The 25,291-nt window shown below is 37.2% G+C and overlaps 1 protein-coding gene across 2 annotated transcripts in view; it reads left to right on the top strand.

Moving 5' to 3' along the window:
• Nucleotides 1-25,291, top strand: part of LOC125235764 (synaptotagmin-6-like) — a 191,913-nt gene that overhangs the window by 149,655 nt on the left and 16,967 nt on the right. For both annotated transcript variants that reach the window (XM_048142351.1, XM_048142350.1), the window contains exons 5-6: nt 7,584-7,706; nt 21,382-21,536. In XM_048142351.1, the coding sequence (XP_047998308.1) occupies nt 7,584-7,706; nt 21,382-21,536 (278 nt within the window). The remainder of the gene's footprint in view (nt 1-7,583; nt 7,707-21,381; nt 21,537-25,291) is intronic.

Here is a 25,291-nt window from a genome sequence, read left to right as displayed (position 1 = left end):
TAAAGACCCTTCTCTCATGGCTTCCCCACAAATTATCTGTTTAGTGTTATATATCCGTTTTGTATGCCATTCATAATTCAACAAAGTTTCAAAACAACCAAACAAAATATACGCAAAAATACAGATTTTCCTTATAATAAACTACGCGAATACGAGCCTCATTCCCAACACGTGCCTCTAACAATATAAAATCGTGTCTGACTCACAGATGGTACTAACTTCCGGTGAGCTGTCAAGATGCACTTCCGGGTGTGGATATCGATACGGTACAGTCAACAGAAGTAGAGGGTATTTTTAAAACGAGTTGGTAAATAACGGTGCTGCCAGTAAAGATGCCTTTGAGCGCAGACATAGAAAAAATATACGATGGAGGGTTTTGAGCAGGATCTTATTATTGTCATCATGTACATACACTTTCGTGTAGCAAATCATATACTGAAAGAGACAGATGTAAATACTCAACTAGGTGATCATTCAGTAAGCAGATACCGTCGTACAATTAAAATTATGAATGTTTGTCAGCCATTTTATGGCTGTTTATCAATAATGTCGAAAAGGAAAAGTGGCATGATGACGTCACATACTCGTCATATAGTAGGTATAGCTTTAGAGCGTTTTCTTTGAAAATAATCCGATCTGATATTGGATGTTTATGTACACACCTGAAATAATTTACTAAACTACTAGTTTGTAACTTTTGCTATAGAACTAATATAAAAAACCGGCCAAGAGCGTGTCGGGCCACGCTCAGTGTAGGGTTCCGTAGTTTTCCGTATTTTTCTCAAAAAGTACTGAACCTATCAAGTTCAAAATAATTTTCCTAGAAAGTCTTTATAAAGTTCTACTTTTGTGATTTTTTCATATTTTTTAAACATATGGTTCAAAAGTTAGAAAGGGGGGGGGACGCACTTTTGTTTCCTTTAGGATCGATTATTTCCGAAAATGTTAATATTATCAAAGAACGATTTTAGTAAACCCTTATTAATTTTTAAATACCTATCCAACAATATATCACACGTTGGGGTTGGAATGAAAAAAAATATCAGCCCCCACTTTACATGTAGGGGGGGGGTACCGGAATAAAACATTTTTTTCCATTTTTTATTTTTGCACTTTGTTGGCGTGATTGATTTTATACATATTTGTACCAAATTTCAGCTTTCTAGTGCTTACGGTTACTGAGATTATCCGCGGACGGACGGACGGACGGACGGACGGACGGACGGACGGACGGACGGACGGACGGACGACAGACAGACAGACAGACATGGCGAAACTATAAGGGTTCCTAGTTGACTACAGAACCCTAAAAACCGGCCAAGAGCGTGTCGGGCCACGCTCAGTGTAGGGTTCCGTAGTTTTCCGTATTTTTCTAAAAACTACTGAACCTATCAAGTTCAAAACAATTTTCCTAGAAAGTCTTTATAAAGTTATACTTTTGTGATTTTTTTCATATTTTTTAAACATATGTTTTTTTCCTTTAGGAGCGATTATTTCCGAAAATATTAATATTATCAAAAAACGATCTTAGTAAACCCGTATTCATTTTTAAATATATATCCAACAATATATCACACGTTGGGGTTGGAATGAAAAAAAAATCAGCCCCCACTTTACAGGGTTACCCTAATTAAACATTTTTTTCCATTTTTTATTTCTGCACTTTGTTGGCGTGATTGATATACATCATCATCATCATCATCATCAGCCTATCGCAGTCCACTGCTGGACATAGGCCTCCCCAATTTCACGCCACCGTTTCCGATCTTCGGCTGCTCGCATCCAGCTGCTGCCAGCCATCCCGCGCAAATCGTCGCTGATATACATATTGGTACCAAATTTCAGCTTTCTAGTGCTAACGGTCACTGAGATTATCCGCGGACGGACGGACGGACAGACAGAAATGGCGAAACTATAAGGGTTCCTAGTTCACTACGACCCCCTATAAATACATAAACATAAATTATAATACACACAAACAAAAACCATCAGCTTAAGGCTGACATGGTTTCTTAGATATCTGAAATGATCACAGCAAGTTTATAAAAAAAAATACTTCTAAAGATTTTGACTTCAATGTCATCAATAGTCACACTTTTTTCAATAACATAATTTTCATGAATAATGAATACACTAGTTTTATGAATATCACACACGAATCGTTAAATTATTACACAGGAACTTTATTTAGAATCCACCGGATGAGCTGCTGACCTTCACGAGAGGTCAGCTGTAAGCGCCCTCACTCTAACCTTAAAGTATAATTGAGCGATTAATCACTTTTCCTTTGATTAATAATTCCTAACGATTGCGACCATTATCCTTGAATATTCAAGCATTTAGACCTTATGGAGAAAAGGGCAAGGCAGTATTACATTGATAATATACTGGTAAAATATAGTTAAACTGTAGAATGAATGTGGTATTTCCGGACTCGTCCTTTTAGGCCGGCAACCCTCCTGGTGTTTCGAGTATCCATGGGCAGCAGTGATCATTTACCATCAGGTAACGTGTCGGCTCATTTACCTCCTATCTATTTGACACTTTGTTAACTTGAGGTATGCCCCTATGGGGGACTTTATTATAATTGTATAAATTAATAGGAGCGAGAAACATGAGGAATGATTTCATACAATTTTAACACTTTCGAAACCGGGCTCTACGCGGCGCTACGACATTTTCGCTACATACGGGTTTCCCCATGTAATCGGCTACGCTTCTACGAGCGGTGTGCCCGACAGTCGGGTTCTTGGTAGCGAAAGTGTTAAAGGCTCAAACCTAAATAGATATTGTAAATAAGTATTGTAAGTATAAACATATATTATTATTGAAAATATTTTGACTCCATTGCGTACCTCGTAACATGGTTGCCTTTTCGACTCATGTGATTTCGGGTTGTCTATCATAACATAAGATTCATAAGAGATACTTGAACTTGAACACACCACGGATACGCAAATATCCGTGCACGCAAATATACTTATGAACGAGGCGCGTTCCACACACAAAGTCTAATCTCGTGTAGATGAATGCGTACTGCATAGAGTTGTATGAGTGAGATATGACAGGTAACTGTGAGGGCACTGTGAGGTAACCAAGAGCGGGTGGGCGGCACTTTCAGCGGCGAGCGTGAGTGGTCATACTGATTGGCTCTTGATACTACTTTATTGTATCCTTCTTAGGTGGGCTAATAGACCTAACGTTACCTAGACACACAACTTTAACACAAAAACAACAGAACACCGAAATTGGCTAACGATATAAGTTTTATTGAAGCTTTGTGGCGCCCCCGGGTATTATTTCAGAAAGTTTGTTCATGAAGCGTCTACTAAAGGTATTGGACACAGAGTAGCTACACAGATTGTTCAGTTTCAATAAAAATGAAATACGCCTCACATAAATTGACCACTAGGTTGACTACAAATAGTAAACATTGCTTAAATATGCTATAATAATTGGCGGGTAGGTACTAGACGATGATATACATACATATGTATATAGATAAATGTATCAATGTACTACATAGAAAATAACCAAACCGCAGTAATTGATATATCTGTATTTATCACACAAATAAATGGATAAACTTGTAACTATAAAATATTACTTTAATTTTTAATTTAATGTTTCTGAAATTTTATTTACAACGATTTGATCACTAATTCATGAATTTACGGTTGTACTCACGTTATTATATCGCTATTGCTGCCCCCCGCCCCCGTCCTATCCGCGCGCGCGCAGCGGGCGGAGCGGCGGGCGGCGCGGCCAGTTCACGGAGTTTAACCGTCGCGTGAACTCCTATATGCCTGAAGAGGGGCCTCCGAATTGGCCTGAAACATGTCGCAGCAATAGCGATATAATAACGTGAGTACAACCGTAGATTCATTAATTATTTGAATATGTCTCACGAAAGTTTAATGTGTATGATTTGATCACTTGTCAGTATCAAGTCAAATCTGTAGAATAGGTGACGTGTTGGAACATATTGTAATTATTCTTACTTAAAAACTTAATTATCCAAAGAAAATATTATATTCCATATTATTTTATATAATATAAATGAATGAATGAAACATTTCTAAATAGTTCTACAGGGAGATTATTCCGTAGAACTATTTATATTGTTCATTACGTTGATAAAAACTGAATGAACCTACCCAATGTTCGCTTGTTTCGTTTGCTCACCCTATAGATTTTCTGTAGTGGCGTGGCAGAGCTAGACAGTGTTTCAATCACCACGTAGCGTCAACGATCGTCTCTTCGGCTAGGCCATCTGAGTGTTCTTTCTGCGTTAAGTTATCTGTGCCTTGTTGTGTACAGTAACTTGTACGAACTAAAATATACTTCCAGAGAACATCGCTTCTAAATTAAGTGAGGTCGCTTTCATCTCAACGTTTTTAATAATCAGTTAGTGTTTATGTTATAATACGGAGAAATTTATATTGAAATACATAATATCAAGTCATTGGATATTTTCAATCATCATCCTCGGATCCTTGCGTTATTATAAGTACTACACATTGGTATTGTTCAGGTAGTGCAGAAGTTGCTAGTGATATTGATATTGGACTAAGAGATCAGGGGGCCGATTTTTGAATCTCACGTCGTTCGAATTCAGAAAATTGTCACGGTGAATGGCCTACTATTTTCGGTGACAATTTTCTGAATTCGAACGACGTGAGATTCAAAAATCGGCCCCCAGGCCCCGTAGCCAAATGCCATTAGTTAGTTAGTTCGTTTTATTGGGCATTTTCCGCAAGTCGACAACTATTGTGCCTATTTTGCGTGAATTTGACGAGGTAGCACTACTTTAGCCACCCCAGCTCCTCTACAAATCCTAGCAGTGTTTTCATACATACATACAATCACGCCTGTATCCCATAAAGGGGTAGGCAGAGCACATGAAACTACTAAAGCTTCAGTGCACTCTTGGCAAATAAGGGGTTGAAAGAAAACGAAACTGTGACATTGCAGTGACAGGTTGCCAGCCTCTCGCCTACGCCACAATTTAACCCATATCCCACAGTCGACTTCTACGACACCCACGGGAAGAAAGGGGGTGGTGAAATTCTGACCCGTCACCACACGGGGACATCAGCAGTAGGTTATTAGCAGTGTTTTCAGGTTGCTAAATACCTCTTTGAGTGTGTTCGGCGTACCTGCCGAATGGCATTTCTACGACGCGAAACGAAAACGAAACGCCGCGAAAGGTAGTCTGGCTCTTTCGCGCCAATCCGCAAGAGCGATAGAGATAGATATCTACGGGCGTTTCGTTTCGTGAGTGTTTGTGCATTCGGCTACGCACGCAGAGCCGCCTGACCTTTCTCATTTTCTCAAGAATGAAACTTTAGGATAATGTAGAGTTCTTATCGACGTATAATGTCTGTATATTAGCTAGTTCGGCCCGACGAATGTAACTGTAATGCGATGTGTAAATCTGTAATGCGATGAACCGACAAGCCAAAAATGTTAGCATGAGCCCCGAATTTCACCATCGTTTTTTTTTTTCATTGTGATTAACCTCATTTGGTTTGCCTCTTCTTTCCTAATGCAGACTGCTAAGGAATGGAACATGCTCGAATACAATCTGGGTGAATTCAAGTCAAAAGTGAATAGGCTGTTACTGAACCAGTGAGCTACAACCTCGGCCTTGTCGTCACTTTCCATCAGGTGCGACTAAGGTCAATCACTGGCCAGTTTATAATAATAATAAAAAAAAATCTGTACGTACAACTTTTAAGGACTTCCCATAAAACCCCATAATTTTCATCAAAACAGCAAATTCATCCTATATTTTATGGTCGCTCGTTTCACTTTTATATCCAGCGAGATTCATCAATGCGTGTAACTGTGAGGCGCAAATTTATATGTGAGCTTCCTCGTCAAAATATAATAAGAACCTTATTATCGGAATTTATGTCGGAATTTTGATGGAATAAACCTTAGTAAACTTGAAACAAAAGGACCTTTTAGCCATGGAAAGTCATATTTTGCTTTGGACAAATTACAATTGACGCATACGTATTAAAAAGTTAGAATTGTTTGTGTTTATACTCTGTCATGATTTGTTGTTATGAACCTATCCAGTAAATATATTTAGGTTGTAATCATAAAAAGGAGATATATATATATATATAAAATTAAGGATATTTTTCTACTCGTCGATTTTACTGTGTCAATTAGGACACCACAGACTATAACTATAAGTGCTGACTTTTCGGTGTTGGATAGTCTTTGACACTTAGTCAACAACTATAATATTTCATTAAGTACAGTTCACTTTATTTAACTGTTAACTGTAATCATTTCAAAAATAGAACTTCATACAAGTTCTATACTAATTTGCGATACTTGACAAATATTTCTGCATCTGAACTTGATTTGTTAGATTGTTATTCCCCATTTTTTCTACATATAAAAAGTTTATAGGATTTCTATGATTCCTGGAATCGTTTAATATGATAAAGTTGTTATGGATTTGTTTTCAATAATACTTTAAGTCCATAAACGTGTAGCCGCTTTAATGCGTTGTTTGTTGCTTTAAATGTACCTTGTTAAATATTTTCAGCGTTTTTCAAATTAATTGGTAATTAATTAGACTTTCTTTAGAGGGAAAATCTAAAGATCAAATATGCTCCTCTTGGCAAAAACAATATGAAAAAAATGGGTATTTAAATTTGTTGTTTATCCTTATGTTGTCTTTTAGGGAGAGATTGTGTTTCGTAGGCACGTGTAATGTCAGGACAATTAAAATTCTAGCCCTTTTACTGTCAACTTATTCGAATCGGCTATTGACTCTACCCAATTCAATTTGAATTTATTTTCCGAATCGGAGAGGAAAGGTTAAATTAAATATAAATTAAATATTTATTAAATAAAGTTTCGTTCCGCACATACACGTGGTCCGGATTTGGGATTTCCTGCTGTGAGTTTTGTTTTTTGCTGATATTTTCACTGATTAAAGAGCAACAAATTATCAAAAGAACGTCCAGTCTTCACTAAATACGTATACATGTTGGAATTCATGGGCATGTCATACCGAAAACTGTGTCAAGACCTTCAATCGAGGATGACGAGAGCTTTCAAGGAAATACGAGTACCATATTCATCTCACGGTATTTACTGGACGAAACAGATTACACATTGTGGTAGTATGATGTGTAATAAATTAAGTTTCTTATCTTAAGTAAACCACTGGATTAGATCCAAGTCCCACCGGCGGTGCCAAAACCTCTTAGGTTGTTCTCCTGTTAATTGCTTGACCGCAATGACAGATGTCTGTCAGCTGTTTTCTGTATTTCTTCGAGGTCTGCTCGTGACGCCTCATGCGTTTATCATTCAAAGAGGAGAACAAGGCATTGTCGTGCTTGGATCGCCCGTCATGGATAACACGATGCCACATGGGTCGGTCTTCGGCCAGTCGCGTTAACTAATTAGCGCCTGATAAAAAAGTAAAGCAATAACAATTCCATTGGTGCGTCAAAGTGCTATAATCAATAACCAGGTGCTGCCCTTAACTATCTATATTAATGTTTGCCGTCATAAATCCGATAAAAAGATTTTAAATCATTTCTTTGTTACAGCCCGAGCTATACAAGAACGAGCTGGTTCGTCAGTCGTCCACCGACAGTGCTGAGCTGGAGTTCTGCGGGAAACTTCACTTCGCGCTGCGTTATGACACGGAGGTTGAGGCACTTGTTGGCAAGGTAAGGGCAGAAATGAAGGCTGGAAAAATCGCCTGTCACTTTGATATCATAAACCTATTTTAGTACAAACTTATGAGTCGGAATTGTTAATTTAGAGCTGTTCTATGCTCATATTAAACGTTGACATTCGTAAATTAAATAAGTACTTAATAGGGTTTTATTTTTTTCTAAATTACGGGCTGTCTTTCTAGTCTTGGGCAGTCTTAATAAATAATGGGGGTTTTGTAAATCGTAACTCTGCCTAAAACATACTTTATGAATTTAGATTTTCTATATTGCAGTGCCTCTGCAAATACTTACGTACTACAAGCGACTGCATACTGCCACTCCTTTAAACCTTTTTCAAAATATAAGTAATTTCGCTTGAATCTTGAAAAGAACATTTTGGATAATTTTATCAGCGTTTACAAGTTAATCAAAACCTAGACATCAGAAGCGGAAACGCCAAGAAAAATAAGGTAAGAATAGAAAAGCGATAGGCTAGGGCTAGACTATGTAGGCCCACTTCAATCTAAATAAGAAATGTTACCTTTTTCCGAAGTATCCAATTCACAAAGCCCCTCTTGAGTATGTGCAATTGTATTGTCATGAGACTCATGAGACGTCGCTCGTCCAACGATAAGCCAAATTGATTATTTGCGAGTGAAATTTGAACCTACCGAATTGATGTAATTTAAGGTCAATGAACCGAAAAATGTAAAGGAAAAAACATGTCTCACATTCTTCGAAGTAAAATTGATAATAGAATTTGTTTTTGCAAACATGTTATCCGGTCCCTTGCCTCTTAATTCAAACAATTTATTGGAAAAGCTGAGGTAAATTGTTTTGTTTATTCTGTCATTGGCAATTTTGTGCTTATAAGCTTTTACGATGCGTCTTTTTCTGCGTGTAATTATAGATTCGCATAGCGCCTGATAAAGAAGTAAAAGCAATAATAATTCGCTTGGAGCATCAAAGTGCTTTAGTCAACCACCAGGCGCTTCCTCAGTTTCTTATTAAATGTTTGCCCTGAACATCCGATAAAATGATTTTACACCAAGAATAACCGTGAACTGGAAACCCTCTGAAGTCTTTCATCCCTTTACAACGTTGCAACAAAGCCTTTATTTTAACTTGAACGTCAAAGGCGCTATGCAATTATTGTCTATTTATAGCCTTTCGGGATGTCCCGATTACTACTATGATTATGTTACTTAAATACCGAATACGCTCTTTCTCGACCGAATACCAACTATTCGGCATGACTTTTAAACCTTCAAGCGTACTTCCATCTTCGAGTAGCAGCGACCTCCTAATCTTTTTTTTATTATTTTGGATGGCCAGCAGTCTCAGTGATCGCTTACCGTCAGACGACCTGTCTGCTCTTTTGCCTTCTCTCTACTGCCTCCCTATCTACAAAAAATACATACCGACATTTTCAGTCACATTTATTATGAAAATTGCTCGCCAAGAAAGCACTGCTTTTGAAAAGATATAATTTTGCTCATAACTAGTGAATGTAATTAGTAGGTAAATATACGAGTATCAAATCGACAACACGATTATCATATCACAAAATTATTTGAAATAATTAAAATGCTCAAAAAGTTTATAACGATTGCAGGTTTTCGTAGTATTTTATCTTTCTAGGTAGTTAGTCATTAGGTGTAGTGTAGATAACAAATATTACCGCGATATTCGGCCGAATAGTAGGCGTTTCGGCCAAATAGCCGAATAGGCCGAATACCGAATAGTTGCCGAATATTCGAGGCATCTCTAGCGTGCATGCTTCAGTTCCTACACGGCCTAGCTCAATCTAGCTTGGATGTGGAATAATTGAGTAGGTACCCTCTGGGGCGAGGTTAGATTAGCCTAAAAAGGTTTTCTAAAATTACTTGCATATTTTAAGGTGAGCTCGATATTAAATTTGATCTTATATAAGTCTGTAATCGTAAATTATTCTAATGATTTAAGTAGTTTAAGTTCAGAACCAATCACTTTTATACAATCAACCAATTTTATCAATTTTATACAATCGTGATATAATACAGGGCTTTTCTGTCGAGTAGGTACCATGTTTAGGCTACGAATCTTGCTGAGTGGCCTAATAGTACGGTACGAGAGTGAAAAGCACTATTGTATATACAATACTTTTTCTATGAGTCATCATCTTTATCATCCATGAACGAACAATATCATCATTCAAGCTAAAATTAATGTTAATAGCGTCGTTCACCGTTGTATCAACATCGAATTTCCTGGCAAACAATTGTTTGTAATAACCAGAGATCGGACGGATTTGCGACATTCTTAGTGACTTACGTCATTTTAATGACTTTTAGTATGAGATGACGCACAAAAATCCGATCTCTGTTAATAACTGTCTCTGATTGTTCGATAACGCGATAGATAAAAAAAAAATGTGTTTCAGATGCAGAAAAAATTGCCAGATATCACAAATTAGTGAAGAACTTGGATGAAGTTCTATTTTTGAAATTATTACAGGTAGTAAAGTGAATTGTAATGAGATATTATAGTTGACTTGACTAAGTGTCAAAGACTATCCAACACTGAAAGTCAGCACTTATAGTTTAGTCTATGGTGTCCTAATTGACACATTAACGTCGACGAGTAGAAAAAAGGATATTAGACTCTCAGATTCGCCCTAAACAATAATTCTGTAATTGATCTGTGGGCAAATACTTATTGCTGTAATATTTCAACTGTATTTTAGGCCTAAACTGTTCAAGTAATTTTGACTGTTTGTTAGGCATGAACCTTGTGTTGTGTGATTATGATCGGTCTACAGCAAGGGGATTCCCTATCACCTGTGCTGTTCAATTTAGCCCTAGAACATGTTTTTCGGAAGGTTTTGACCTTGAATATTGGGGTAGAGCTGAACGGCAAGCAAAAGGTCGTAAGGTACTCAAATGACCTAGCTTTATTAGGGGATTTTTAACCAAACAAAGATTAAGCAAAAAGGCGAATATACTTTTCAGTACAGATGGAGTTTTTTTTACGCACTAGTGCGAGAAGTGGTTCATTATATGCCAGGTCGAAACTTCGGTGGGCCATCTGTACTGAAAAACGTCGTACGATACACGTGCGAAAAGGAAATTCGTAACTCGTGTCGATTTAAAACACTCCCTTCGGTCGTGTTTTAGTTTATCGCCACTCGTTTCGAGCTTCCTTTTTTACGCACTTGTATCGTAATGTACTATTACACATTTAGCACTGGCATCTTGCCTAGACATGTATTTAAAAGGAAAGAGATTTTGTCACGTCTCCTTAATCCCTAAAGATACTTAAAGAGGTCTTATTTCCTGTTTAATTCTAATTCCGGCTTAAATCGTCTCCCGTTTATACCTGAACCTTCATAAATTCGAGGGCCCTGAGGTTGAACGCCCTCTCTTTCTTTTTTTTTCTTTCTTTTTTTTTTCTTTGTTTGTCTCTGTCCCAAGGCAGAATTTAATAATAGCAATATTTTGTGAGTTATAACTAGTTAGAAACTAGCTTTTTCCAGCGGTTTCGCCCGCGTACTAAAGTCATATATATATATTTAGGAAAACCCCTGTGAAGTTTAGAATAAAATAATTAAAATAATCTTGTTTCCCCATACAAACTTCGTACCTCGACGTCACCCCCTTAGGAAATGATTTAAAAAAATCCTTTCTTGGTGCTCCTCTACACTGAGAGAAATTTGCATTGTGAATTTAACAAGTTCGACTTGTTGCGGTTTATCCGTTTGAATCAGCCAAACGTATGTTTAAAACAATATGTGTCAGGTTGTTTTTATAAAATCGACTTGTTGATTCAAATATATTGCCGATTCAAATGACAAGTAGCTTGTTGTTTGAACCAAAGAGCACGTAGGCGCTATTTTACCAAAAAACTTGTTGAACGAACATGAAAACTGGTTGTATTTTCTCTCAGTGTACACCTTATAAGGAACCTACGTGTTAGGAACACAGAGAACCTCCTATAGAGTGGCAGTCTTGTATATACCTTTCCACACCATTTCACACTACAGGTGGACATCTTTAAGGCATCAAAATACCCTTTTCCAATTTTTTTGTGCGAAAAACACGCGCTGCTTTCGGGTCTGTTACTTGGTCGATACTGATCGGGCACGGCGAGCGCCCGCGCTTATATCAGTGCAAATACTAGGAAGGCTGGCAACCGCGAGTCGTCTTGTAATAGATGTCTATAGGGGTTGGTCTGTGGTTAGGAATCTCTAGGACCATCGTCAGTCAGTTTCTTCTTTTATTTATGTTTTGATAAAGGACTAAAAGGACCTTTAAACCAGTAAGTAGTCAGATTACCGGTAACGATCCCTGGTTATTTTGTATTTATTTATTTAGGTAATTACAAACAAAAATCTCTAATTAATTACACAGTATCGTTAAACCAATAAGGTTCGTCTCGGTACCTATTCCATTCCGCGGTAGATGTAATACAATACAACAATCATATAATTATGTAGGATGTACGCAAAGTATTTTATGATAGTAAATAAATGTTCTGCAGTTAAAGGCTCGGTTGCGGGAGGCTCACATTTATTGAGTTTGGAAAGTATGCGAAAGTTATTTCCCTACTCAGACGGGATAATTTTCGCATAATTTGGAATGAATTATATAATCATTGATATATTGGCAACACCTTGGTAAATTAATTGGAAAGACATAATTTTTGTGACTCAAAAAGGCAATGAAAACGGCCACTTAGCTAAAAAATATGTTATATAAATCATTTAACTACATTATTAAGCTATCTGTTGCTTTTTAAATTTCTACGATCGGATAATAAATAAGCAAACTACAACCACATACCTGTAGGCGGGGAGTACCGCTTGACACGCGTTCCCATACATTCGGCGTCTACCAAATTACACCTCGCGCAAAATTCGTTTCAAGCAGATATACCTCTAATCTTATTCATCGTAACCTATCAATATTGGTATCTTTTGAAAGTACAATTAAAGTACTTTAAGAAACAATGTCAATCATTTTCTTAAAATCAATAATCGCCAGTCTGCGGTGGTTACAAAGGAAAAAAAGTGGTTATGCAATTTGACTGGTTTCCTAGGTTTGATACCCTAGACGAGTTTAAAAGGGGAGGTAAAGGTGACATATGGGTTGTTCTATAAATTGGTTACACTATAAATTGGAGATCCTTTATAGGGATAAGCTCGCCTTTGTATCTCTATTCCTACAAATTGTATATAAACTGTTGTACACAATAAAGTGATTACTACCACTACTACTACTACTACAACAATTTAGATACCTATTTAGTAATCTGTCATGTAATAATTATTAGGTTTTTCGTGAATTTTGCTTTTCACCATTTAAGTATAATTAAATATTTACATGAACAAAATATATACAATATATACATAGTACACTAAATAAAATGGGCGTCGGAAGTATTGTATCAAGGATGCTGGCGGCTTTTCCGCGCTGTATAGTTAGGCACTGGTCTCACCGCGAGCTAGTAAGCTATGAGCTATCGGCTATAAAAACGAACATAACATAATCACTCCCGTGAGACACGGCGATAAATAAAAAAATCGAGACACGGCGATGTTTTATAGTTAAAAACGCATTTTATCCACTAGTGGGTAAAGTAATTTGACCTTGAATAAAGTCAAATTAACTGTTTTAAAATTGATAAAAGTAGGTATCAAATAAAGATAATTTACCACCTGCTACTGCGCAGTCTTTTTTGCGTTGTAGTTTCCTCGTCATAAGGGGAAAAGCTTTGTGTTACACTTCTACTTTACTTCTCGTGTGTTAAAAAACTCGCACTTCTATTCTCGAACCACTCGCTTCGCTTAGTCCTTTCGCTTGCTCGTTTTTCAATTCCACACTCGGCGTTAAAATACAACTTTGTGTCCATAACAAAACGTTAGAAGTGTCCATCAAAACGTTAAATTTGACCCACTTCCCGATTTCTGATTAAGCTGAAACTTTGCACACATATCAAAACCCGATGACAATGCAATATTATGGTGACTTGAAGCTGATCTGATGATGGAGACTGGAGATGCTTATGAGTACTCTGTGATAAAATAGCGTAAACGTACTATGTTTGGGGTTTTTAGAAACGTCTCGATGAGTATTTGTTTCTCGTGGAAAAAAAAAGTACAGTCAGCGATAAAATGAATCAACCATTTCTACCTAACCGATTTCGAAACAAAACTTTAGATCTAAGTTTGACCAACTTCCCGAATTCAAATTGAGCTGAAGCTTTGCATACATAATTATGTATATTGGGTGTCAATGAATTGTTATGATAAGTACAGTCAGCTGTATAAGGGTGAATTGCAGAAAATGTGTACCTTTTAGCTAATTTAGTGTCCCGTGAAAACAAGGAGGGTTTAAAAATATATTTTGAGAAATAAGGCACACCGGAGTTACGTTAATTTAATAAAAGCGAATCTTTTGATTCATTTAAAAATTAATCTTAAGACAATTGTAGTTTTTATTTTTTTTATTTTTTTTTTCGGTGATGCATGCAGTAACTTTACAGCAGTATAATCATGTCCCAATGTTGACCGTACTTCTATCGAGGAAGGTTGTTACGACTCATATTAGTTTCTTAAAAGTTTAATTGTAAATTATTCAGTCTTTACATGTTCTTCTTTATGTTCAGTACGAAAATATTTACTTAAATTAGGAATAATATATTATTTTGGTAATATTACATATTGTCCCAACTTATAGAACTTTCGTTACTCAGGGTTAGTTACGGAGGAATATCCCAAAGATTAGTTTAAAAATATTAGTAGAATTACTTCTCATTATTATTATTACACAGAGGGAACAACTGTCAAATTGTTGAACACAGCGGCATCCATTTTGTTTTTCAACGTAGTGGCTCATGGATGGACGCGTGGTGTTTATTGCTATAAAATCTCAGGGTGATTAACGGTGAGTTTCCAAGGTAAATAGTTTGATACACAGACACAGTTTTATTCATAAATGATTGTTTTTACAATGTTTTCTACAAATTTACAAGATTTTAAAGCAATATGTGACATGTTTGACGATAAATATTTTTTGAGGTTATGATTTCTCATATATCTTTCTCAGTTTCGTTATTTTTCGTTACGTAACGAAACTACTTTCACTGCGATTATGTATGTCAAAAATTTAAAATAAATATTGTTGATTAGAATTATAATGTTTCATTGATAATTCTGTTTTATATAGAACCGGGCAACATTTTTATTCCCATGTGTTCCACGCCTTATGTTATCAGTTTCGTTACAGCAATTATCAGTTTCGTTTTTTCTCAGTTTAGTTACTAAATCTAAAAGGTACATATTTTCTGCAATTCACCCATAAATAACTGACCATTTCTATTTAAAATTTGATTTGATATGAGTATTTGATATGAGTGTAATTACTGTGTCATTTGAATAGTCTTGACAAGCACTCTTGTGCTACATGACAGCCAGGGTCTTAAGATGGAGTCGGAAGGTGGCCATAGGAACTACTAAACTAAACAAGAAAAGCATCGAGTTTGGACTCGTTGGAATAGTCGTGACAAGCACTCTTGTGCTACAATGTATGGTGGCCAGGGTCTCAAGATGGAGTCGGAAGGTGGCCATAGGAACTACTAAAGTAAACAAGATAAAACCGTCGAGTTTGGACTCGTTGGAATAGTCGTGACAAGCACTCTTGTGCTACATGGTGGCCAGGGTCTCAAGATGGAGTCGGAAGGTGGCCATAGGAACTACTAAAGTAAACAAGATAAAACCGTCGAGTTTGGACTCGTTGGAATAGTCGTGACAAGCACTCTTGTGCTACATGGTGGCCAGGGTCTCAAGATGGAGTCGGAAGGTGGCCATAGGAACTACTAAAGTAAACAAAATAAAACCGTCGAGTTTGGACTCGTTGGAATAGTCGTGACAAGCACTCTTGTGCTACATGGTGGTCAGGGTCTCAAGATGGAGTCGGAAGGTGGCCATAGGAACTACTAAAGCTTTTATTCTACTTCACTTGTTAGTATGTTAGTGTGCATCAAAACGTAGAAGCTAAATTTGACCCACTTCCCGATTTCTGATTAAGCTGAAACTTTGCACACATATCAAAACCCGATGACAATGCAATATTATGGTGACTTGAAGCTGATCTGATGATGGAGACTGGAGATGATTATGAGTACTCTGTGATAAAATAGCGTAAACTTACTATATTTGGGGTATTTAGAAACGTCTCGATGAGTATTAGTTGTCCGTGGAAAAAAAAAGTACAGTCAGCGATAAAACGAATCAACCATTTCTAACCAACCGATTTCGAAACAAAACTTTAGAGCTAAGTTTGATCAACTTTCAGAATTCAAATTGAGCTGAAGCATGTATATTGGATGTCAATGAATTGTTATGATAAGTACAGTCAGCTGTATAAATAACTAACCATTTCTATTTAACCGATTTCGATAAAATTTGATATGAGTGTAATTACTATGTCATTTGAAATTCGTCTTGACAAGCACTCTTGTGCTACATGACAGCCAGACAAATAGAGTCTGCCGAAGGTGCCATCATACTTTAATAGTCGGGCGAAGCACGACGCACGTGGTCTTAACCCAGGCGCCGAAGGCGCCCTCATACTTAAAGAGTCGGGCGAAGCCCGACGCACGCGGTCCTAAACCGGGCGCCTCCTCATACTTAAAGAGTCGGACGAAGCCCGACGCATGTAGTCCTAAACTCATTCTTAAAGAGTCGGGCGAAGCCCGACGCACGCGGTCCTAAACCGGGCGCCGAAAGCGCCCTCGTACTTAAAGAGTCGGGCGAAGCCTGATGCACGCGGCCCTAAACCGGGCGCCGAAGGCGCCCTCGTACTTAAAGATTCGGGCGAAGCCCGATGCACCCGGTCCTAAACCGGGCGACGAAGGAGCCCTCGTAACTTAACACGTTCGCGGACGCGTATTCTATAGCATACGTTTTTGTACTCCTTCTGGTGACGCGTATGCTATAGAATACTGTCTGTTTGCTTAGTAATCTTCTTGTTCACAGTATAATATTATTCACCAACATTTCCTCTACCATTCACTAGAATCATAGTATGCATACTGCAACATTACATAGTTTTATCGCAGTTAAAAAATATGCTGTGGCGTCACAGATCGAGTTCACCTTTTTGTGACGCGTATGCTATAGAATACCTCTTTGTATGGAAATTTGCGCAGTAGCCCCGCGAGTGTCACCGGGAGTTGGCCCGTGAAATGTGGCCAAATTTCGAGCGCAAACGCAATTTTACGGATTGTTTAAAAAATCATAAGTAATTATTTTTACAGTTTATATATATTTTTGTGTTGCGGTTTTGTTAACAAACATGTCCACTGTCGTTTTATAATAATACACCGTGATTTTGGTTACGTTAAATTAAGAAAACCGAAGCATGTTTACACCTATTATTTGAGTAATTTCCTTCGTACTTAGTCATTGCTTTGCTCATATAATTGTGAATAAACCCTATTTCTGGTTGATACTGACTGTTTACGTTAAATTATATTTTTTGAGTGAATTTTGTTGGTGTTTAACTACTTGAACTTGGTTTAGATGCTTGTAAAATAGCATATAAAGCTGGGCGAATCATCGCGTAGTGAGAGGTAGTGGATAAGTTCTACCCAGAAATCATCACACCAAATGAAGGCCTTTAGCACCTATACAACAGCAGGTTTGAACAAACATTATTCTAGTCTCAATGACGAAACGGGTGACTACAGTTCTGACGAAAGTTAGGTACTCCAAAAGAGTCTGTAGGAGATACACATTTAGACAATTCTTCTTGTACCAAAAAACTCTGTATTCCTGAACAAGCTTTATACTTTTATTTGTGGGCATCATCCCCGCAGCCAGAAACACTAAATGTTTTATTTGATATGATTCTACAGAATGAATCTGCTGTATCACCATCTATGGATCGTATGCTATAGCATACGGTGTCATATAAGATCACATTTTGACTCAGTATTGTGTCACGGTATGCTATAGCATCGTATGCTATAGCATACGGTGTCACATAAGATCACATTTTAACTCTGTATTTTGTCAGGTATGCTATAGCATCCGAATGCTATAGCGTTCCTCGTCACATAATAACCCTAATATAAGCTGTCTAAGGACAGGTATGCTATAGCAGTCGAAAAATTCCCATACAAAATATTGGTGTCCCAGAGGGGTGACTGAGCGTCCGCGAACGTGTTAAGAGATTTAAGAGTCGAGCAAAGCTCGACCTATACTGTCTAGTCTAGAGCCGGGCTACGAAAGCGATTTCATAGTTAAAGAGTCAGGCGAAGCCCGACGTGCGCAATTACAAGACGGAAGCCGGGCCGAAAGATTTCTCATACTAAAAGAGACAAGCAAAGCCCAACCTCCAGTCAAAAGCTGGGCGCCAAAGGCACTTTCATACGTAAAGAGAAAAATCAAGAATTATGAAAAAAAATTCACGCTCGCTTCGCTCGCGGTTGTTTTCATTCTAAGTGTCCTGTAAATAGCTTCTTATATCAGATCGCTCAAACAGTGTGAACATTTTCGTAATCGCTTCGGTCTTATCGTTCAGATTAAGTACGTGATAATTCTAGAAAAAATTACGCTCTCACTTCGCTTGTGGTCAGTTTCATTCTGGGGTGCTGTAAATCAAACTTCTTATATCAGATCGCTCAAAGAATGTAAATATTTTTGCAATCGCTTCGATCTTACAGTTCAGATTACGTGATACTTATGGAAAAAAATTCGCGCTCGCTTCGCTCGCGATCATTTTCGTTCTGGGGCGCCCCCTGATGTCCTTTATAACATCTATCAGACACCCACATAACTAAAATCGGATTGCTTCACTCGTAATATTTCTCATTCCGTAAGAACACTTCCGATTGATTTAAGCACGTTATTACAATCTAAAAATGTTTACTCATATCCCACCTATGTTTTCATGTTTAATTCTTTTTAACCTTTTCACTACCTAGACAACTAAAAACCAGAAAATAAATTAAATAAAAAAAAGTTAAAAAAGCGTGGGGCGTTAGTCTTCTAAAATATTGAGAAATATAAAATACATTAGTACATTACGATACAATTGCGGAAAAACGGAAGTTACAAACTAGTGCCGTTAAATTAAAACACGACCAAACGGAGTGTTTTAAATCGACACGAGATACGAATTTCCTTTTCTTACGTGACAAGAATAGCACTTATCGCACTAGTGAGTAAATAAAACACCATCTTTGCTGAAAAATAATTCTAATGAAATGTGAAGCTTTCCGAGGCGCATATGATAAGAATGATACCTTTATAATTTTCAACGATTAGGTATAATTGCTTACGCCCCACGCTTTTATTTTAGTCTACGATAAGCTTCCCATTAGTACTTAATCCACTGACAGTGTAAAAAATGGTGTTTAGAATACGACCCGAGAAGAGTAGGTACATTACAACATTTACAACCCGTCTTTCTTATAATGCTGTTTGGAAAGAAACATGGAACCACAGAACTAAATCAAGATAGAAGGAAAAAGTGTATCTACTTCGCGTGCGAAAAAGTTAAATAGCGAGCAAATTGTTCGCCGCGCAAGTCAGTCTGCTCCCGACCGCTGCCCGCGAGTGACATACAGTGAAAAATACAAAATGGGTCGGTATTCGATAATTAACTGTTCAAACACCACCAATAAAAGCAAGGGTGTTAAACAAAGTATTTCCTATCATCGGTAAGTACCATTTGTCCTAAAATATTTTTTATTAAATAAAAAACACGATTTTCCTAAGAGTTTTGAATGATTCACGGTTATTTTCATTAGACTTATATTGACCGGGATATAGACCGTGATTACCTTTTTGATTTTTGTCCAGCTCCCGATATTTCCCGATATTTTGAGGTAAAAAACCGGTGAAGTCAGAATTGAACAAACGTAGTGACACTGTGAGTGTAGTGTGTTTGGACAGACCATCGAGTGTGAACGCGACCAGTGGTAACGCTGAAAGTGAACGCAGCCGACGCGCGCGAAGGAGGGTAGATCGCGCGCTGTCTATACAACTTTAACATCCACCCGCCTTCGTCAGTTTTCCGTGATCATGATGCATGCAACTGCGTCGAAATATCGGGAGCTCGACAAAAATCAAAAAGGTAATCACGGTCTATATCCCGGTCAATATAAGTCTAACGATTTTCCTATTTTTATCATCAAAACATTAGCTGACGTACGGCCGTCAAACTAGTTTTCCATTGCGGCTTTAATTTGACGAGTCCGACTTGGCGTGCGTTTAAAACAAGCGATATAAAAATAGGCTATTCAAACTGTCGAGACAAAGTGAAGGTAGATTTGTTATTTTGTCCGTCGAACTCACGTCGAACATAAGAATAGTGGTGCACCACGGAACTATATCGTCATGTATGCTGCGATTTCCTTATTCGATTTAAATCGATTTTGCGAAGCAGTGGAAATTATAATTATGTTTTTATATTGTTATGAAACTATACATATAAAGTACGAGTGAAAAGTAAATTTAACTTTAAAATAGGTTACAGTTACGGTATTAAACGGTAAAAAAATGTGGTCGGCAGAAAAACAAATACAAACATAATACGCTCTATATTTATTATGAATAAAAATAACTCTAAAAATGTGTTAATGGTTAATTATATTTATATATTACTAAAAGTTGTAACAAATAACATGAGGATAATGCTGTGAGTACATGGTCGATTTTTTTAAAATATTACGAAATATTAACTAGTATTAATACCTACCTACTAAAATCTTTGTTCCTGGCCTTAGGCAAATTATATATATACCTACTAGTGAATTGTTTGTCATCACACGAATACAGGTATATACTTACTTCATTTCACAACGAAGATGAACATCCGATATTTTTAACTTCGGCGGGCATCCCGCACCGCAACCTCCACAATCGATCGAATGGGTTACGCGGCGACAACGTTCCCATCACTAAAGTACACTCGTGACGTCATAGGCTCGACACAAAACGTTACACGCTCGGTTTCGCTGTTAATCGCCGAGCATTTTCCTTCTATCTTGATTTAGTTCTGTGCATGGGACTCTAATTAGTATTAAAATTATTTTCTAATTTTTGGTACACTTTGGGAACGAAATAAAAGCTTTAACTTAAAAAACTTTTTTTTATTTAATTTATTTATAGCTGATAGCTCATAGCTTACTAGCTCGCGGTGGGCCCAGTGCCTTATGCTGCTGATACGTTGTGTGAGGAAGTGGTTAGCTCTTCGGTCACCATTACATGAAACATCCTCTTTGGTGAAACAGACGCTTTGCGATTTCTAAAAAAACTTGTGCGCGCCTGGACCCCATGAACATGGAGTTCCAATGCCTAATGAAAATCTCTACCAAGGTTCTTGTATTTATAACGTTTCAACATTTCAGCACTTTCGCTTTTATCTTACGGCCCAGCCACGACATTGGTCTAAGCGCGACAGCGGTGAGCGGCAGCCATACGTGCGAATGAAAAGTCCCATCGCTGTGTCTCGCTCCAATGTATGGCCGCCGCTCACCGCTGTCGCGCTTAGACCAATGTCGTGGCTGAGCCGTTAGGTGTACCTACTAGAAACTACTTAAATATTCATTTTTTCCAAATTTTTTATAATCAGGTATTTTTATTCCCTGTAAGTATTTTTTCATGCTCTCTATCTCTAACTTTAATTCTTTCCCCCAGATCTTCGAAGCTCGTGACTTACCCATCAAGGACGTGACAGGCAGTAGCGACCCCTACATCAAAGTGTTCCTTCTGCCAGACCGCAAGAAGAAATTCCAGACTAAAGTACATCGCAAGAACTTGAACCCGGTGTTTAACGAAACCTTCCTGTTCAGGTTAGTTTTCATCATGGATGTTTTCTATGTATATAAGTATTTATATATTTTATATATCGTTGTCTGAGTACCTACAACACAAGCCTTCTTGAGATTACCGTGGGCCTCAGTCAATCTGTGTAAGAATGTCCTATAATATGTATTTATTTATTATTAATTACTATCTATATTCCAGGGTTAGTTAACTTTTCGATCGGTTTATTTATTAGTTTAAGCGACTTGCAATTTTCGTTTTAGGAAAACCATAGCGCCAACTAATTCTGAGTGATTTGTTTATTCTGGGTTTACTCTGCAGGGTGTTTATTTAGTTATCTAAAGTAATTTACCTTCTAATATATGTATGTATGTATATATTTAGGACATAATAACTGAACATAGTCTGACCCTAAATTATTCTATTAGAAAGATTTTTTTAATCGATTTCAGCTTTAAAATCATAAAAGTTACTCATATATGACCTATGACCCCGCCAATTATTGTAGGTGTAGGGCTTAAGAGAAAAATATAGGGTTAGTATAGTTGGTTTAGGGCCAGTTGCATCAACCACATTTTAACAGACACATCATCGTCACGGAGCAGACGTCTATGAAACTTCCCATACAATAAAATTTAACGTACGCTTTAACGGTGACAGACGGATTGGTGCAACCGACCCTTAATATAAGTTCGTAATATTATATCATTATCCAATATTATAATGACCTAATTATTATTGAAATTAATTCAATCGCTTTGATCGTAATGAAAACGTTAATCAATCGCCGAAGAAACCTCAAAAGTAATTCTTCAATTTTCGAATAAATGTCATCAAACCGAAGTTATTATTCATATTTAACACCTATTAACCTTTAACCTTTATGTAATTAATTAAGCACATTTTACATGAAGGTTTATTATGTTATGGTTTGATTTAACATTTTTTTATTCATATCATTAAATTGTCAATGAATGCAAGAACTACAAACGATCGGGATAAACGCTAAACCATTGTGATATCAACGTGAACCGCTGTAAATGACAATAAACCACAGAACTTAATTTAGATAGAAGAAACAAATTCATATATTTGTATAGAGGCCGAGCGTGTCAAATTTTGTACTGAAGTTGATTCTTGCCTGTAATTTTAAGTATGTCTCAGGCTCTTGATTGTTCATAATTTTTGTGTTGTTGCAATTGAATATCACGTAACGAGGCATTTTTTATGTTTTGGTTGACTTCAACTTACAAAAATTGACGCCCGAAAGCTGCAAGCTGCGAGTAAAGGACAACTCAGTGGATTTCACTGAGTTCATTTGACACGCTAAGTAGATACGTTTGCTTGATCTATGGTACCTATATATGACCTCTGTGCAATAAACACTTGTACTTAAGTACATATGTTTATTAATTGGTACATCCTTTTTGGTACACTTTCATACATACATATTTGACCGAAGGCAGCTAAATTCTACGTTTTTTTTTAGTATTTAGTATGTATAGGTAGACGTTTAACCACGATCGCAGCTGATGGTAAGTGATTATGCGGTCTACGGTGGAGCAGTCTTACCTATGAGATACCTATTTACTCCTGCTTTAAAGAGACTTGGATTGTACTCGTGTGGAAGCACAGACTCTGTTTCAGTATTGCCTGAATATTTTTCCCACTGTGAACAAGTGGTTTTTCGAGGAAATATTTTGTACGGTTTATTATTTTAAGTGATGTTTTACTGTGGACATGGGGGTTTTTGGAGGTCTTACAGAGCCACTACTTTCTACTTTTATATCAAACTACTCTAGTGGTGAATGATCGCTAATTTGTTTTGCGAACTAAACCGAGGCATTCCAATAAACTCACTGTCAGACGGCGGTAAAGTTTCCTCCCTCGTGTGATTGAAATTGATGCTCGGTTGAGCGAAATCTCTCATCTTGTTGGGGACGGCAACAAACTCAATTTGAACTATAGTCGTACATATATTCAATCGAAATAATTTTATTTATTTAAACTTTATTGCACATAAATACACAAAAATGTACAAATGGCGGACTTAATTCCAAAAGGCATTCTCTACCAGTCAACCATAGGGCCAAACAGAAATTCAATACAAATGGTGCAGAGAGAAAACAAAAAGGTGATGTACTAAGAAGAAAAGCAAACTTATGCAGATATGCCATTTTATATATTATGTGTAAAATAAACGGCTTAGAATAAATTTACTGGATGAGACTTGAACTCACGGCTCCTCGATTAATACTCCAGCGCACTGCCACCTGAGCTACCAGGACCTCAACTATAGTTAGCGATATTTTCCAAGGGCATCTATTGTAGACGTTTCCTACTGTCAAAAAGTTAAATAAACGTTTTCTATTGCTTCGCCTTTCTTTTTATCTAACATAGGTGCCTTTTCAAAAACTAATAGATCATATGATAAAGTGACCAGGGACTTTAGTTATCAAAGCTGGAACGTGCAGCGTTCTTTGCTATTGTGGCAGGTGACTGAGATAAAATATCGTATTTTTATTCGTATTCTATTTTCATTATTTTTATTATATTTACTTATTGTTAAGTAAAGAGAACCACGATCCGATATTAACTTATTAAGACTTTATTACTTAAAATTCTAACACCTTCACGGGCTTATTTTCTTACATAAAACCTTCTATTCATTGAAGATCAACGACCGAGTGCTATGAAGCTAGACTTAAAAAGTTTTCGAAGTCAAATATTTATCTCGATTTCATTCGACCTCAGATTATTTACTACTAAAGATATCGTCAAATATGAATTACACTTCAAACTATTATGAGGTGTTTATTTAATTGGAAACTTATTTTGTTAGGATTATTTTGAGTCTAAGTAAAGTTCACAAGTTCGTGTAATCAAGGTCAATCTTTATGAATACGAAAAGGCTTTGCTCCCATTGGATGTTCTTAATTTTATATAACATTGTGGGACAGGGACAGCATAATGTCAATGCCATCGCGCTGTCCCTGTCACACTATGTTATATAACATTTATAACACTCCCAGTGGGAGCACCATAAGACCAGTGGCCCGTTTCTCGAAAGGTACAAGCCTTGTATACTTAGGTGAAAAACTTAAGAAAGTCACCTATTGTATGTGTGAGTGACGTGTTCGAATAGGCGTTTGTTTTGTTTGTGTTACTAATTTCCGTGACACGTGTGTTTCCATGACAACTCATACGATTTGACAGTTCGCGCACTTGTAATACTAGGCTTGTACCTTTCGAGAAACGGGCCCCTGAACCCCGATTGAAAATTTCATTAGTGGCGTGACGTCACGCAAATGTCTCGGTGAGCCTTATTTTGCATAGCATTTCCAGCGTGAGGTACGCTGGAAATGCTATGCAAAATAAGGCTCACCCATAGAGAAAGCCATAGAGAAAAAGGTACCGTGGCCTAGATGGCGTTACACCTTCTGGGGGACGCTCGGTTAGATGGCGCTAATATTCATATTTGACATTTTAACACATATCAAGCTAAGAATATGGGCCAAATTGTCAAATCTGACGTTCTAAAGTTTTAAGCCCGTGTCGAGAGATGGCAGTCTAAGCACTGTGATTACACATTTTACTTTGACAGTAACTCTCTATAACACTCGATCCTCTTTGCTATTATTGATGTCCCAATAACTATTGTCCCGGATTTGTAAGTTCACATTTTTGACACATTTGTTTTGAAGTATGTTGCGAAGACGTATCGTTTGCCAAATCTAACGATTAATTTCGAATTGGTTGAATCAATTAGGCGCTATGTACA

Source organism: Leguminivora glycinivorella, chromosome 18 (assembly GCF_023078275.1).
Source record: "Leguminivora glycinivorella isolate SPB_JAAS2020 chromosome 18, LegGlyc_1.1, whole genome shotgun sequence".
Lineage (NCBI taxonomy): Eukaryota > Metazoa > Arthropoda > Insecta > Lepidoptera > Tortricidae > Leguminivora > Leguminivora glycinivorella.
Note: the sequence above shows the minus strand (reverse complement) of the source record. Positions and strands in the feature narration are given on the sequence as shown.